The sequence below is a fragment of the Schistocerca serialis genome, chromosome 3 (assembly GCF_023864345.2).
Source record: "Schistocerca serialis cubense isolate TAMUIC-IGC-003099 chromosome 3, iqSchSeri2.2, whole genome shotgun sequence".
NCBI lineage: Eukaryota > Metazoa > Arthropoda > Insecta > Orthoptera > Acrididae > Schistocerca > Schistocerca serialis.
This window is the reverse complement of record NC_064640.1, coordinates 255,042,443-255,060,225: the sequence shown is the minus strand read 5'-3', so window position 1 is coordinate 255,060,225 and position 17,783 is coordinate 255,042,443. Positions and strand designations below refer to the sequence as shown.

Genomic DNA, 17,783 nt, shown 5'->3' with positions numbered 1-17,783 from the left:
GGTAAAAGGACACAATTATTAACCTAGCTTGGTTGTTGAGTATAACCTCTACCCATAATAATTCACAGGAACTACCCACTTCTATTTCACTACGGGATAAACTACTACTAACAGTGACAAACACGCCACCACCAGTTGCATGTAGTCTATCCTTTCTAAACGCTGTCTGTGCCTTTGTAAAAATTTCGGCAAAATTTATCTCTGGCTTCAACCAGTTTTTCGTACCTATAACGATTTCAGCTTCAGTGCTTTCTATCAGCGCTTGAAATTCTGGTACTTCACCAACGCAGCTTCGACAGTTTACAATTACAATACCGATTGCTGCTTGGTCCCCGCATGTCCTGACTTTGTCCTGCACACTTTGAGGCTGTTGCCCTTTCTGTACTTGCCCGAGGCCATCTATCGTAAAAATCGCCCAGTCCGTGCTACACGTCCCCTGCTACCCGTATAGCCGCCTGCTGTGTGTAGTGGACTCCTGACCTATCCAGCAGAACCCGAAACCCCACCACCCTATGGCGCAAGTCGAGGAATCTGCAGCCCACATGGTCGCAGAACCGTCTCGGCCTATGATTCAGACCCTCCGCTCGGCTCTGTACCAAAGGTCCGCAGTCAGTCCTGTTGACATGCTGCAGATGGTGAGCACTGCTTTTATCCCGCTAGTGAGACTGGCAAACTTCACCAAATCAGATAGCCGCCGGAAGCCAGAGAGGATTTCCTCTGACCCATAGCGACACACATTATTAGTGCCGACATGAGCGACCACCTGCAGATGGATGCACCCTGTACCCTTCATGGCATCCGGAAGGACCCTTTTCACATCTGGAAAGACAGCCCCCCCCCCCCCCACCCGGTATGCACACGGAGTGCACATTGGTTTTCTTCCCCTCCCTTGCAGCCATATCCCTAAGGGGCCCCATTAGTCGCCTGGCGTTGGAGCTACCAGTAAGCCCACCCTCTGCGACTGCCCGGATTTTGCAGACTGAGGGGCAACCTCTGGAACAGGACAAGCAGCCATGTCCGGCCAAAGATCAGTGTCAGCCGGAGACAGAGCCTGAAACCGAATACTACACAATGATTTGACGGATTTAACTAAACAAGTGTGCTAAGAACACTCAAATAAATTTTCAACTTGACTACAATACTTATGTGGACGCTAAATAAGCCTCTTGCTGCTGCTTGCGCACTGCTGACACACTGCTCGGTGGCAGAAGGCCTGGCCAGACCTTGTAAATCAGCTACCCAATGTTTGTAAGTTTGCTGTGGTGATCTACTCAATCTGAAAAACTTGTAACAAGCAGCCACCATGTTCTCTTGTTCATCAAAGTCTTTGTCTTAATACAGCAGTGAAGTCACCATGTTTGAGGTGGATACTGAAAAAAACTTTACATGCCAACCTGTAAACTGTGACACCTACTGCTGCCAAATATATGTGGTGTTCTGTCCATACTGTAAATGTGATGTGCAGTGTAGCGGGCATCGAGCTGAGCATGGTAGTCAAATGTGTCTTCCTGCTGTGCATCAAATGTCTGGAACTGCGGTGCATAGACAGGTGGTGCTTGTTACGGCACTACTTGGGATGCTGCAAGTGGTGCCTGTAAATTGGTGTGGAATTGCAGTAGTTGTGTAATTTCTGTTATGAGTTGTGGATTGCTGGGCCCTGCAACTGAATAGCTTGACTTAGAGACATTTCCACTGGTACATTGGCCATCATTCAACACATAATAAATGCTGAACTGAAACAATACGTTCATTGGAGCTGTAAAGAAGGTCTCGATCGATTAGAAGTAACAGACAAGAATGGCCAAAATCTCAGTCTCTGCAGGTAGAAAATGCAAACAGCAAGTTGCAGGTATGAGTGTTCTGAAACACAAGAAAGTCAATATAAATTCATTGTGGTGGGCAAGCACAGTGTTTGTTGAAGAATCTGCAAGAAGTACACGCTACCTTCAATGTCATAATGTTGCTTTTCAGCAAGGCACAATGTCCAAAAAAAAACAAAAAAAAAATTGGCAAACAAAGGACCAGCCTTGGTGCCAGTGTTGTGTACTGTAGAGATGCATGGGTTCTAAAGGCAGAAATCAGAAATGAGAGACACAATAACAGTTTTGAAAAAAGTGGTTTTTAACTCAGTGAGTCACCAAATACGAATCCAGTCAGCTTCGAAATGCAGTGCAGAGAGTCCTGTACTGTAATCACTGATAGAGAGAGGCTGTGTACTAACATGTGACAGTCACGATCCAACAGGATGTGATGATAGCCTGCACAAAAAAAGTGGAGACTTTATCTGTTGAGTTATTCCATTCCATATCTATGGCAGAGTTATCTGTCGTCACACTACTAGATTATATTTTTTGTTTCATGGTAAGCTTAAACGTGAACTGTGTGTACTTGATGAACTACAATGACACCAAGATTGTCGCTCAAGACCCCTAGATATTCAGACAGTGTCATAAGAGAGTCCATCAGAATCAAGATAATGGAGAATCTCATCAACTGTGACACTGGGTACCAGCTCAGCATGGCCTGAACTTCTGAAAACTCAACGCAAAACACACAGAGATTTCACAAGAAACAGGAGTGGGGACCGAGAAAACAGCCACGAGACAGAGCACCAGACACTACAAATTTGTCCTGACACTCCTCAGGTGATGACCATGACCCTAGAGGACATGGAAGTCGGCCACGGACGTCAGTCGGAACACCAACAATCAGAGGGAACCATGGGAGGCGCACCTGGTGGGCATGAACCGGAAACGGAACAGTCAACGCGACAAGGACCGATTACGGAGCGCCCAGCAAGAGACAGAAGTGGAAACAACAATGAGACAGAACACCAGTCATTACAGACCGGTTTTGACATACCTCAGATGACGACCAAAACCCCAGAGGGTGGCTGCACTGGGCACAGATGGCGTTCGGAGCACCAGCGACAAGCTGGGCCTGGTGGACGCGGACAGAACACTCAGTGCAGCGCAGAACAGTTACGAAGCTCCCAGCAAGAATTAGAAGTGGAGACCAAGGAAACAGCCAGGATTCAGAGCAGCAGATACTACAGATGATGACTGCGACCCCAGAGAGCAGCCGAGCCGGATGCGGATGGCAGTGGGAACACCAGCGACCAGAGAGGACCATGAGAGCCATATCTGGCAGGCATGGACCACGGAGGGAACACCCGATGCAGTGCGGACCAACTAGGGAGCACCCATCAACTTACAGGCATAAATACTGGACTCGATCAGCTTAAGGACCATTCTCGGGTAACACCTGAAGAAGACAGCGAGCTACACTGTTGAAATATCGTGCGAGAATGACGCGAACATCTGGCAGAATTCGCGTTTATTCATAACGTCAATATATATCTTGTATATACAGATTTTTCTAGGATTAATATTCTCCTTTGTCGACACTCAGAGACTGGTGACTGACTAAAACATTGGAAGTAAGTGTTCTACAAATAATTTTATGAAACTGCTAGATTTGGCGAGAGTTGAGAGGAATAGGTATGAATTAGCTTAAAAGGGAGAGTTTGCGGGAGTGAGTAGCAGTTTAAGGGCATAGAGACTTCCATTCTAAACATCACTGTGCAATGAAAACTCATGGACACTATCGGTCTTTGTCATTATGGTAATACTCATAACAGGGATTTGTCAGTGATGAAGAAATTTCCATAAATCTTATGAACTGATGTTTCTTTTTTTCCTCTAGAAAAAATTAGAACACAGCATTTGGTCGTTTTTAGTTAAAAAAAAAAAAAAAAAAAAAAAAAAAAAAAAAAAAAAGGTCATGATGTAAGTGAGCTTTGAAAAGAAATGCTCCCTGTACTGAATGTTGGTTGCACTGGTTTGACATATGTTATCTGCTCTGTTGTTGAAATCATTGTGGAACAGATTGTCACAAAGCCTGTTAGAACTAAATCATTAAATGTGAATGACATTTCAATAACATGCAATACTCATGTGATGAGGGAATAAACAGTGTGAAGTTTTTAGCCCTAACTCTTAGAATAAATTTAAACTGGAAAGTACACTCAGTCTACTAGGCCATTAAATTACATTGCTTACCATTTGCCATGCAACTATACATGGTGCCACTCATTTGTATACCTCAGTCATAGCTAGCACCATTATTTAGAGTTGATTATGTGTGTTTCATAATGTTCTGAGGAAATTAAACTGACATCACAAAGCTACTGATATTGCACAAATTTTATGTATGTGTTGCCCAACAAAAACTGTTCCTTTTCCCATTATGTAAACCTTGTACACACAAAATTTTGATTTCCTCTAAGATTTCCATGCTCGTTATAATGAGAAACTTTCACCGTAAGTGGGGCTAAAAGTTTATAATAAGAGTTATGTGTATTAAATTGGTTTACTGAAAAGACTGTTCAATAACCTAATGGGACAGAAGTGTTAAAATTCTGTTGAAGAATTTGTAGAGCATTATTTCACAGTTATGAAACTAATAAATCACACTTCACATGTTTGGTTAAAGGAACAGATTCAGCTATATTTGTTTCATTATCCTGTGTTAAAAGTTCAAAAATTGGCCAGCATATTCAACTGTGCGGTTGGCAATTGTTTGTGAGTACTTTTTTTATACTTGAGGGATTCTCTCTCTCTCTCTCTCTCTCTCTCTCTCTCTCTCTCTCTCTCTCTCTCTCTCTCTCTCTCTCTCTCATTATAATTAAAGTTAAACTTTCAAACCGCTGTAGAAATAACACCACTGATTGCAACAGAATATTATCGGAGAAGTGGGTAAAGGTATGACAGAAGAAAAATAAATAGTTACAAAATGTAGCAACAGATGGCACTGTAAGCATAATAATTTAATAGTGGCTGATTACAAATGACAAATGACTCATACAACAATGCCGAAGGTATACATTTGATGTTAAACAAACTGTGCTACTCAGTGTGTATGAGTGTACAGGTGTGATACTGTTAGTTACGTAAGCTCATCCACCACGGCAAGGTCATATCACATCAGATGGGAAAAATCAGTTTTTAATTGTCCTGAGGACAAAAGCCACAGAAAAAGCATCAATCAAAATCACATCGGATTATTAATTTCCATGTGACTAGTGAAAAATATGTTCAATATGATGTCCACCGTTTTCTGCAGCAAGTTGAAATTGAGAAACAGCATGTTCCACAACTGATTGAAGCGTTTCTGCTGTCACATTCAGAATGTGTTGTGCAATGTGTACCTTCAATGCAGTGAAGTTTGCAATCGGAACACTGAACACAACATCTGTCAGATAGCCCCACAGCCATAAGTCACACAGATTAAAATCAGGTGATTGGGACGGGCAGGCTGTAGGGAAATGGTGGCTGATAATTCTAACATTTCCGAAATGGCACTTCAGCAGCTGCTTAATTGGATTTGGAATGTGTGGAGGTGCGCCATCTTGCATAAAAATGATCACATCCATGCTGTGGGACAGCTGGAATGACGTGGTTGCACAAATGAGACCCATAGTGCATACCAGTGATGGTTCATGTAACAGAACCAGAAGCACCTGTCTCTTTGAAAAAATATGGCCCTGGGATAAGTGATGCCGTAAACCCGCATCACACAGTGACCTTTTCAGGATGAAGTGGTATTGGTTGATTTGCGTGTGGATTTTCCATTGCCCATATTCTACAATTCTATGCATTGACATATCCTGTCACATGGAAGTGGGCTTCGTCTGTCCACAAAATCTTCCACGGCCAGTCATTGTCCACTTCCATGTGAGCAAGAGCAGAGGTCTCTCTTGCTGGCAGTTCAATAGGAAGCAATTCATGCACATGGATAATTTTGAATGGCTAGCAAAGAAGGATGTTTCGTAGGCTTTTATGCATGTGCTCACATGTTTGCCCACTGTTCGAGCTATTCTCTGTGCACTACATATTTGCACACCACCTCTTGTCTCCTCCTGCATTGCTGTGGCCACTGCTTCCACTGACATTGAATCAGTTTATTTCCTCCCTGTACCAGGTTGCACACCAAAAGAACCCATTTTTTCAAATTTCTGAATAATTTTCTCCAGACCCATGGCAGTCATCGGACCAACGCCTTTTTTCAAATCCTCCAGTGTTCGGAACTTCTGCAGAACGACGTGTGCACAGTCATCATTCTTGTAATACAGCTTTACAAGCAGAGCATGGTTCTGCATTGAGACAGTCATGGTGAAAGCCGCAAATGCGAAAGGAAGAAAAGCCATGTACCCTGCGTGTTTATACCACCATTAATGGGTCGTGCGCATGACAGTGTTTTCATTTATGTATTCTGACAAATACAGCACCATCTAGTGATCAAATTTCACACTATTTTTTTTTTTCTCCTACCATACTTTTTCCCTCTTCTCCAATAATATTCCGTTGCAATTTGACGTCATTCTGACCAGTGGTGTTACTCCTACAGCATTTTGAAAGTTTAACTTTAATTATAATCACCCTGTATAAGACAGTTTGCAAAGCTATTGGATAACTCTGTCATTTTATTGTGATCCTCTTCTGTATAAGTCAGTGGTATTAAAATATGTAAATGATTATTATTAACATTCCAGCCAGTACAATGTAGCCATCGAAGTGTATGTGTATTCTGTTAGTTCTGGAGAAGTATTTGTGTGGAAGCGTATCAGAATTCTGTCTTATTTATGTGCTTATTGATGATTTAATGCACTAACTATACAGTCAGTTCTTTCCTGTGCTCCTTCCATTATTTATTAAAATGTAGGAGATAGTGTACAGTGAAGTTAACTGTTTCATTGCTCAATAATTTTCTCTTAACATATTAAACCTCCATTTGCATTTGTTGCAGGTGTCTGAAAGCCAGGTTGTGATGTCCCATTCTCCACTTAGGTTATTTAATGAATTCCATAATAAAAGAGTGTTGCTGTCGGGACAAGGCCCTATTAGTGACATAGCCCTGAATTTAGGGTTTTCTAATTTTGTGTCAATTGACGAAGTTCGCACAACGTATCCACTTTTGGATGTTGTGGATTTAGAAAGGAGAAAGGTGAGATTGAATGCATTATTTCATGTTTTTTTTCAAAATATGCTAGTGATGTTGGTTGTTTAAACTAGTTCACAGGCATCATTTTATATTTTTATGCTCTGTTTTGCATGAAACAGTGATAATTTTGTTTAACTGTGAGATACAGTGTAGTGCTTTGTTCTATAATTTTTTCAAAACTTAAGATAGTATATTGAACAAGATATTGTTTCTCACTGCATTTTGGCTTTCTGTGCTGCTTGTGAAGAGCAGTTTTTTTATCTTATCAATTGAACTTGTGGCCTTGTTGGGCATTTTTCGTACTATATCTGAAATCCTTATACCACTGAATCTCTCGTCACTGTTGGCAACAAGTTGCTAGAGTTGATATAAGTTTTCTAGATTCCTAACTTACATTATAGGTAGATGTTTTGTATTACCTTAGCAGCATGTTTATGGTTTAGGGGTCACCAGCAGGTGTCCTTGATACATGCAGCGACGAAAAGCAAAACTATGTTTGTGTTATTAGTTACCTGGAGCAAATTGTGTGTATATCAAAGAACATTTTACAATAGAGAGCAGCCAAATGAGGCAGTGGAGTTGTAAAGACATTGACCTCATGTTCGGAAAGATGGAGTTTGCTCTGTCCAGCCACCCCTAGAAGCATGCTTAAATGTTCTTTGTGTATGTACACCATTGCTCAAGAAGTTGAGAGCTGATTTTTTTTTTTTCTGTGGTATAAACTACATCAGTGCAATAACTACGATGGCAGCGTGAATTTACAACTGTAAACAACAAATATATGTTCAGCTAGTCTGTTGTGAGCAGGCAGTGTTAAGTAGTGGACATGTGGCTGTAGTGTCGGCGTTGTTGTCACAAATCCCCAAAGTGCAGCATCTCTAAATCAAGTGGTCAAGACATTCTTAGAATGTTTTGAAGTGAAGAAAAGTGTGTGCAAAGTTTGCCATGCCCATTTTAGCTTTCGAACAAAAACATCATCTGTGGATGCCTGCCAAGACTCGATTGAAATGTACAATTCAAACAATTATTTTCTGCAAAAAATCATCACAGGTGATGAGATTTGGTTTTATCAATACTAACCTGCCACAAAACAACAAAGTGCACAAATTCAAATGAAGGGTCAGATGACGTAACCGACATTCAAGCCAATTCGACACACGAGTTGAACAACATCCCAAAGAAAGACTTTTGTGACAGTTTCATAAGGTTGTATGAACATTCTCTGCATTGTGTTTGGGAGGGAGGGGGGGGGGGGGGTGAGGAGGTAGAACACCTGAAGCATTAAAACCACTGTGTTAACTATTCTCTTTTTTATTTTTGCAGTCTCAAAACTTTTTGAGGTGATGGGAGTCTATTTTTGAGCTATTTATTTTCATTGTATTATGATGATAGTGCCTATATCATTATAAGATGATCCTGGATGATTAAATAGAAATAAAGTAAATACCACAGACACCATAAGAATATGACAACCCAGCCAGGTAAAGCAATAAATTAACAGTTTCCCCAATGCACAATGCATCATACGAGCATTATTATGTACTGCCTGTTAAGTTGTGAAATTCAAGGCACAATAGTGTTCTAAAATTAAAATAGTTAAGTTTAACATTGCACCCGTGTGTTCTTTCTCGTGACAATTTAAGGTTTGTGACATATCCATATATCACTTGAAACCAATTTGTTTCCCTGTCAGAGTCCAACTGACCTAGTGTAATGCATGAAATTTATAGTTGAATACCTAATAAGAAAGATTTTGTTCTTGTGCTAGGTGACAATAAAATCACCACCGTCATTTATTTTTTCACACCTGCAAGATGGATGCCGTTGTAGCTAAGCCTCCTTGAACTTTACTTGTCTTTCCAAAACAGTAACTCATATATTTGATGCTAGTGGGCTCTTTGATTTTGAGGTGCATGAGAACCTTCTTCTCCCAGCTATCATGAGATCTTCATCATGATCCATTCCCAGAGGCACGTTAGTCAAAGCAAACCCTATTGGCAGCTGTCCTGATCAGATGCTCGTACCAATGCAGCCACTTGAACTCAGGAGTCTCCAGCAGGCTTTTTTGCTGTCCTGGCTGTTATGTGATGTCTTTTTTTATTTTATGTAATTTTATTTTCTCTAGGAAAAAATGAAGTAAGTTCATTTCCATTACCTGGAGACTGTTCCTGTTCGGTCGAGTCAGCTGCAACCAACTATTTGGATTATAATTTTTGCTGCCTGTTGTCTGACAACTTCCCATCTGCTGCACTGGAATCCTCCTGTGTTTTTGCTTCCTTATCCCTGAAGTCTTTTTCAATGCTCTCATTTCTTCATTTACATCCACACCTGTACTCTGCAACCCACTGAAGTTCATGGCAGAGGGTATGTTTCATTGTACCAGTTATCAGGGTTTCTTCCCGTTCCATTCACGTATGGAGCACAGGAAGATGATTGTTTGACTGCCTCTGTGTGCTCTGTAATTATTCTAATCTTGTCATAACCCCTATGTGAGCGATACATGCATCATCTGCAAAAAGTCTGAGCTTATTGTTAATATTGTCCGCAAGGTCACTAATATACATCATGAACAGTGAGAGACTGAGCACATTTCCCTGGGGCACACCCAAAGCTACTTCTACATCTGACGATGACTCTCCATCAGAGATAACATGTTGCATCCTCCCTACCAAAAAGTCCTCAATCCAGTCACAAATTTCATTTGATACTGTACATGATCATACTTCCAACAATAAGCATACATGCAGTACCAAGTCAAATGCTTTTTGGAAATCAAGAAATACTGCATCTACCTGACTGCCTTGATCCAAAGCTTTCAGTATGCCAAGTGAGGAAAGTGAGAGTTGGGTTTCACATGATCAGTGTTTTCAGAACCCATGCTTTGTGTCATGGAGGAGGTCATTCTGTTGCACAACTCCCTGTTGCCTACATTCCAAGGTATAACAGGCCCAGTGAAACAGCTTCTCCTTATTACCGAGGGACATTGATGCTCACAGCAAGATAGTACAAACAAGTGTAGAAGAGGTGAGATATTTGGAAAATTAATTATACAGCTCAGTTATGCCAACCCAGTACCATAGCTCCAACTCATTTCAGCACAGCTCATTACCCATACTCTACCATTGACTTTACAGTTTGTGGCCCAACAATCATTCACTTAGTCCAGGTGGAACATCGGTGGTGGTGATGTATGTGCCAGCAATCATTTTCCCATTATTCTGTGTCTTCTTAACCACCAGTCGACAGAAAGCCCAATGTGTTGGTCACTCAGAAAAATTTAACTGAACAACTTTAAGTGCCAAAATATTTGTTGAAGCTAACCAACAGAAGGGAACTGATATTTTGCAAGAAACGATATAAATGTTATTACACTCAACAGAAGCAACAGTCAACTGCCTCTCAAGGCTGCATCATCAAAAACCTGTGCTGTGGTATTCTGAAAAAGATGCAGGCAAGTAATTCAACAGTTCAAACATCATGCTGCCATGGCGAACCTGTTTATGTTTTTATAAGAAAGGGAAAAAACGAATGCTGGTAACATTGTCGGCAATGAGAGCTTGGACACCTTCCTCACAAGTGTGGGCTCGACTTCATGTCACTTGTAGCCAGCGGCTCTCTAAATAAGTTTCTGATATCCTTATTAAATGGTGACATTATGTCATAACTGAATGCTTTGTCTCTCACTGTAATGAAGTGTCTGCATCCAATAATTACCACTTATTGTTCTTGTCTTGTAAATGCACAATGAGATCGGTCAGTATGTCGTTCTGCACACAATGCCTGGAGCCATATAACTGTTGAATACTGACCCAGCGACTTTTAGAGCCCACCCAAGTGTGTGGAACTGGACCACAGTTGCTAGGTGGAGCTGTTTCATCCATGAGTGCTTGTGTAGCTGCCAGCCAACCATAGCTCACGGCTGCGCTGTTACAGTTTGTTCACAAAGAGAACGACGACGGTGTCCCAGTTCTGAATTGGCAGAAGTTGGTTGACTTTGGCCCACTTATTTTTGTGTCAGTCCACAACCAACCACAGTGATCCAATCCAGAACCATGCATTTGGAGCCATTGCTAAGTGATTATTGTGCCAAGTTGTGCTGTGTCGCACATAGATTTATCTGTTGACGAGTGACTAAACAATTTCTGACCAATCACGAGCTGTACCAGATATGCTTCCCATTCATTGGGGTAGGGCAAGCAGTAGTACTTTAGAGTGGAGCAAGAAAAATGATTGACAATGTCAGTGAACTTTGTAAGCAGCTGGGGGGGGGGGGGGGGGGGAATAGTGTGTTGCTCCGCACTCTGTCTCAACCGATGAGACAAACAGTGATGTACACAGAAGCAAGCTTCAGCACTCTGAGAAGAATTTGGAAGTTTTGCAGGGATAATTCTGGGAAATCATCATTAACTCCTGGCAAAAGAATTAAACTTCAATTCAGATTATTCAGTTTGATAGTGCTTCGAAACTGCCTTCCTCTTTGTGTAAATTACTTTAAAGTGGCAATTTTGTTTGTGTGTAACATCTCAGTTATTGATTGCAGGAATTCCTGGTATTGTTTCCCTTACAAGGAGACTCTTTGAAACCACAGATGCAGATGTTTACGCCTGGTTCCATGTGATCACACCCGGCAATCGTTTACCCTTAAGGGCTGTCATTTACGAGTGATACACAAAACAGAAATCCTATGATCCGCTACACGACTAAAGCCACAATAACAACTACAATTATTGTCACAATATGTTTTGCTGCTGGCCCTTTTTAGTTTCGAATTGTCTGTGAGAACTGAGATGAGATAAGTAGCAACAAGCACCATTATTTAACGTGAAACTATCAATTTTGATTTCATGAAACCTGTAAGTTTTTGTTATGCCCCTGTTTTAGTTTTTACTTTCATAGACATGCAATACATATCAATTAAAAGCTGATACAGCAACCATTACATGGCCCTGCCATTGCTGTGTGGAGCATAAACTGGCATTTTAGTGCAAGTTTAGTGCCAATAGTGCTTGATGTAAGTGTGGCTTGTTCACCAACACTATCGCTCACCCACAGCAGCCTATGAGTCTATATGCTAGTAGTCGGTGGATGGAGCTTCCTTCCCCGCAGGCCCCTCGCCTCTCCCCCCCCCAGAATTTGTTCTTCTTCTTGTGGTCAGACTGTAGGTGTTCCTTTGCATGGCAACATCAGGTTCAGTTATGTTTTCACCTTGCTATTGTTTTGCTTGTCATGAAGTACCATTGTTTCTCAGTTTCCGCTTTGCTACGTATTAGGTTTTTCTCTGTCCAGATTACTCTTTGGATTTGTTTTCCTGTTGTTCTGTTTCCACTTGATTGCTTCCTCATTCTTTGTGTTTCCGTCCATACTTGGTAATCCAGTGATGACAGCCCCTGACCAGTCAGCCTACATCAGCAGCTTCTCTTTAGTCGTTTATGGTCTTCTGTCAAATCTCAGTCACAATAATAGACAATGAGGTAAAAGGTTAGCTAAGTACCATGGACTCAAGGCTTGAAAAACTTTTGGAACAGCAACAGCTGTTACTGCAGCAAAATTGCAACAGCAGTTTCAACATCATCATCAAAAACAAAACAACAGCAACAATAACAATAAAATGAGTTGCTCCATGAAGAAATTTGCATTTTGAAGGATTAACTGCAGGTACAGGGTACCCATCCAACACAGGCAGAAGTCACTTCCCAGGTGGAGAGCCACCCACCTGTATTTCTGCCTTTAATGATGGCAAAGAGGATTGGGACAAGTATTTACATTGGTTGGCACCCAGTGGTTGCTTTTTCCTATCTTGGGCTTCTCTGGAGACTGTTTCTTACTTAAGAAGTTGGCTCATCTCATGAATACAGTTACCCTTACATTCAAGGAATTATTGTTTGCAACTACTCCTTGTGGTCACATCGTGACTCGAATTTCATCAACACCACAAGCAACATGGTCAGTCGTATTGCTCCTGGGAGACAGATTTATGAGGGTTAAGTTATCGTTGTGATTTGACTTGTGCAAACCCAGCATGCAAAACCTCACATGCAGATTATTTAATTAGAGACATAGTGGTCCATTTGGCTCCCAGTCCAGAAGTGCTCATCATATCATTTGAAGATATTTTGACAACTGCACATTCTTTCAAAGTTGTGGAAGCAGCAGATCTGTGCCTCGGGGTTCTACCACAAGTGGCAATGGTCTAGACACCTCATTCTGCCCCAGGGAAGTGAAATACTTTTAAAATCATTTCCAAGGTGTTAGCATCACGATTCATTAATTTCAGATGTGTCTGTGGCCTCTGAACAGCAGCTCATACCCCATCAACATCTGCAGTGGAGTCTTCTGTCATGCCTAGAATGCTTCAAAGCACACCTGTGTGCGGATAATCCATATTGCTGGGTACACTGCACCTGTTGTAGAAAAGATGGAGATCTCTGAAAAGTCTACAATAAACTGTCAGGGCAATCAGACCCTGTGTCCAGATTGCATCAAATAACAATGTGTGAACTTTAGGTGATAGTTCTCCTGGACGGTCCTTTGGCTAAAAAGTTATTTATAAAACTCATAATTGTGAATAAAGCTGTGTTTACAGGTGGGCACAGGGGCTACCATTTCCTTGGTAATACTCCAAACAAATGCTCGTCCAGCATCCCCAGAATTAGCACTACCTTCCTGTACATTGGTGACAATTCAGTCCTTTTCACTCTGTTGGAAACATTTTTGGTTCCTTTGTTGTCTGGATTCTCTATCAATGAGAGGAGAATATATTTCTAAGATTGACCTTGCCAGTGTATTTACAAATGCTGCTGGATGAAGAGTCGCAAAGCATATTGTGGTCATCAACACTCACTTTGGTTTATATAAATGCAAGTGCTTGCATTGTGGGATACCTGGAACAGTTAACCATGTCCATACCTGCTTGCACAAACTATCTTGATAACTTAATTTTCATGGGCACTGTGTGTCAGGACCATCTACAAAACCTTTGTATACTATTTATTACATCACATGATGCAGGGCTAAAGTGCCACTGAGACAAGTGCTGGTTTTTCTGGAAGAAAATGGAATACATCAGGCATTCGTAAACAAAGAAGGGATCCAGCCTACTGATCGCATCATCAAAGCTATCAACTTTGTGCCTGCCCCTGAAACTTCCAGCAGCTGCAAGTTTTTTTGGGAAAGCTGAATTAGTGTTCAGAGTCCCTCCCGCAAGCAGCCTGTATCATGCATCCACCAAACCAACTGGGGAAGAAAGGTGTTCAGTACAGGTAGCTGCATGTGAGCATGCTTTCACACAGTTGAAGCATATGATGTGTGTGGCACCCTGCCTTATGCATTTTCACCATCATGTCCACTGTTCTGGCCACAGATGCCTCTCCATATGGCGTTGGTGCAGTGCTGGCACATATGAACAATGACTGTACTGAGCAACCTATCACCTGTGCGTCAAAGACACTGGCACCTCGCTCAAAAGAGCTGCTTGCAGATAGAAAAGGAGGTATTAGTGATTGTATTTGCCATTAAGAAGATTCATGTTTACCCATTTGGGAATAAGTTCATTTAAATTATGGCCCACAAATTGCTGGGTGTGTTATTTCATTTGTGCTCGTGTCTTCTTGAATGGGCTTCTCCTCAGTTGTTACAATTATACCACAAAGTACAAACCAACAGAACAACATGCATATGGGAATGCTCTAATGTGCTTTCCTGCAGGCCTTCAACCAGCAGAAAATCTCACGTTTTGACATAGAGGTGAAATGGAGACATTTCTGGGAATAGTTTCCCATAATAGCTGCACAAATCACTGCAGACACGCACCTCAGTGCAATCTTACAACACACCATCTCCTAGGTGCAGCATGGTTGGCTAACTTACATTTCACAGAACACCAATCAAGAGTTCGAGGTCTGGTGCCTCATATACCACTATCAGTCAGATAGACATTGAGGCTGATGTCATCCTGCTCCATCATGGGCACTGGAGAATGTCAGGGATGAAAGCGCAAGTGAGATGATATGACTACTGGTCAGGTTTAAACAAGGATGTGGAAGCCATGGTGTGCAGCTAAGCAGCTTGCACTGGCATCAGGCAGCACCACACCAATCTTTCACCACTTGGCCCACCTCTGTTGCCTTTGGGACTGCATTCATTTCAACTTTCAGGGCTGATTATATGGCTAATAGTCATGGACACTTAGTCTAAAGACCCATATGTGGTCAACATGGCATCCAGCGCAGTGGAAGATACTCCTTAACACTCTAGTCCAGATTTTACCATTTAGTCCAGATTTTACCATTGAAGCACTTCTCCAAACCATAGTATCAGACAGTGGGCCTCAGCTCATGACATCGGCTTTCAAACAATTCTGCACATCAAATGGCATAGGAAACCTTTTTTGTTTACAATTTCACCCATCCTCCAATAGTGAAACTGAGCATACGGTGCAAATGTTAAAGGAGCAAATGTTGAAAGCATTGGGAACCACCATCACAACAGCAGCACTCAAGATGTTCCTGAGCACATAGAGGACCACATCCACCCAATACTCTAATTCGTTGGAGCTCATCCATGGGAGATAACCACACATACTCCTTCCTGCTGGCCCCACAGCCCTGGAAACCCCAGACTCGGCACTCTGGGTGTTCTGTATCAGTTGACACTGTTTAGGGTTTGGAGCATCATAATACCAACCAATTCTGTTGACATCTACCAACTGCACCTTTGCCATTGGTCCACCATCACCTAGAAAGCCCCCCATTTCCATCCCCCAAAACCACACAGATTTCACTTGTGCCCCAGAAATCCACCAGCAATTTCATTGGAAACAGGCGTGGAGGTGGAGGTCTACATGCAACCTCCTTAAACACAACCAACAACACAGATATCATGATGTCGTAGTATAATACCTGACACCTCCAGGCCCTCCAGTCCCATTTCATGGATGAGGTATCCAGTATTCCTGCTTGGCTAGTTTGGAGAGCAAGGAACTGGACCTTCATTGCTAGGTGGTGGTGTTACATCCGTGAGTGCTCTAGTAGTTGGCCTGTGGTGCCACACATCATTCCACCAGGCAAACAGAGCTCGTGGCCCCTATGGAGCTTCAACCATGCAGCGACATTAAATTCATTGATGTATTTGGCTCACTATTATCTTGCTTGTCATAATGCACCATTTATTCTTGGTTTCCACTTCATTCCATCTTAGGTTATCTCTCTCCTGATTGCTCATTTTACGAGGGTCACTCCAGAAGAAATGCGCACTATTTTTGCAAAAATACGGTTTTCATTCTTAATGTGTGAAAGTTTTACAGTGTGTAGATAACGTCCTTCCAGCTTGTTTTCAAATTTAGTTCAACTTGTTCCCGTGAGTGGCGCTGTCACAGCATGTCGTCGAGATGGCTGCTACATTTGACGTTTGTCAGAAGCAACGTGCTGTCATAGAATTCCTGTGCCGTGAAAACGAGACAGTGGGAAACATCCACAAGCGGTTGAGAGAGGGGTATGGAGATGCTGCTGTCGATTGCAGTACAGGCAGTCGGTGGGCCAGCAGGTTACGTGATGAAAGTGGGCACGGCAATATTGAGGATTGTCCTCACAGCGGTAGGCCTCGTACTGCACACACTCCAGACAATGTGCACAGAGTTAATGAATTGGTGACTGCTGAGAGACGCATCACAGTGAACGAATTGTCACACTACGTTGGGATAGGGGAAGGAACAGTTTGCAGAATACTGAAAGTGTGTGAACTGCTGCAGTATAATGCTGAAAGGAGCTAAAAGAAATATGGAGTGAGATTAATAGAAATGACACTTTCATTCAAAGATAATAATTAGACTGAAGTCACCGTGATTCATGATCATTCCATGGACCTTACAAAAGGCTGGACATGGTTCTTAATAGGTAGTGTGGTCACCATAGATGTCCAGTGTATGTTCTGCGATGTGTTTCCATGCTGGCCACAAGGTTGGTAAGGAGTTGGTGTAGTGAGGTGTTCTAATCATCCACCAGTGCAGTTGACTACTGCTGGATGGTCATTGGTTCATGTGGATGTGCTGCAACACATCTCTTCAATGCATCCCACACATGATTAATGGGATTTAAGTCAGAAGCATGGACAAATTAGTCCATTTGCCAAATATCCTCTTGTTCGAAGAGCTCCTCCATCTGCACTGTTCAGAGTGGTCATGCATCGTCATCAATTAAAATGAAGTCGGGGCTGAATGTACTTCCGAAAAGACACACTGAACCCTGACCAATGACTGTACCTGTTCAAAGATTTGGAGCTCTGTATGTCCATGCAACATTATGCCTCACCACGTCCAGCACCTGGACCACCAAAATGATCATGTTTGACAATGTTCATGGGTGTGTTACATGTATCCACCTCTTGCCATTCCCATTGCGGGTCCAGGGGTAAAAATAGGCCCGAGGTATTCCTGCCTGTCGTAAGAGGCGACTAAAAGGAGTTTCACATGTTCCAGCCTTTATGTGATGGTCCGCTGTAGGGTTTGACCTCCATTCTTCAAAATTTTCCCAAAGAGTGAGCCAATTGGGGAAGGGCGCCTTACATGGTGCATCGTGTCCATCGTGCATTGAAATCTTTAGTCCATTTTCTCGTCCTCGCATTTCAGTCCTGCTCATTCTCCTCCTCTTGGGTGAGGACACCTTCCTGGGTGCGTTTTCCACCATGCACTACGCAGTGTCGCTTTCTGCGTTGACGATGACCATGGACTTTTTTTGCACCTGATATCCAGCACGGTAGCCAGCCCGTTGTGGTGGGGCTGCCATATA

The 17,783-nt window shown here is 42.3% G+C and overlaps 1 protein-coding gene across 2 annotated transcripts in view; it reads left to right on the top strand.

Moving 5' to 3' along the window:
* Positions 1-17,783, top strand: part of LOC126470016 (haloacid dehalogenase-like hydrolase domain-containing 5) — a 122,330-nt gene that overhangs the window by 19,873 nt on the left and 84,674 nt on the right. For both annotated transcript variants that reach the window (XM_050097492.1, XM_050097491.1), the window contains exon 3: positions 6,808-7,005. In XM_050097492.1, coding sequence (XP_049953449.1) covers positions 6,808-7,005 — 198 coding nt within the window. The remainder of the gene's footprint in view (positions 1-6,807; positions 7,006-17,783) is intronic.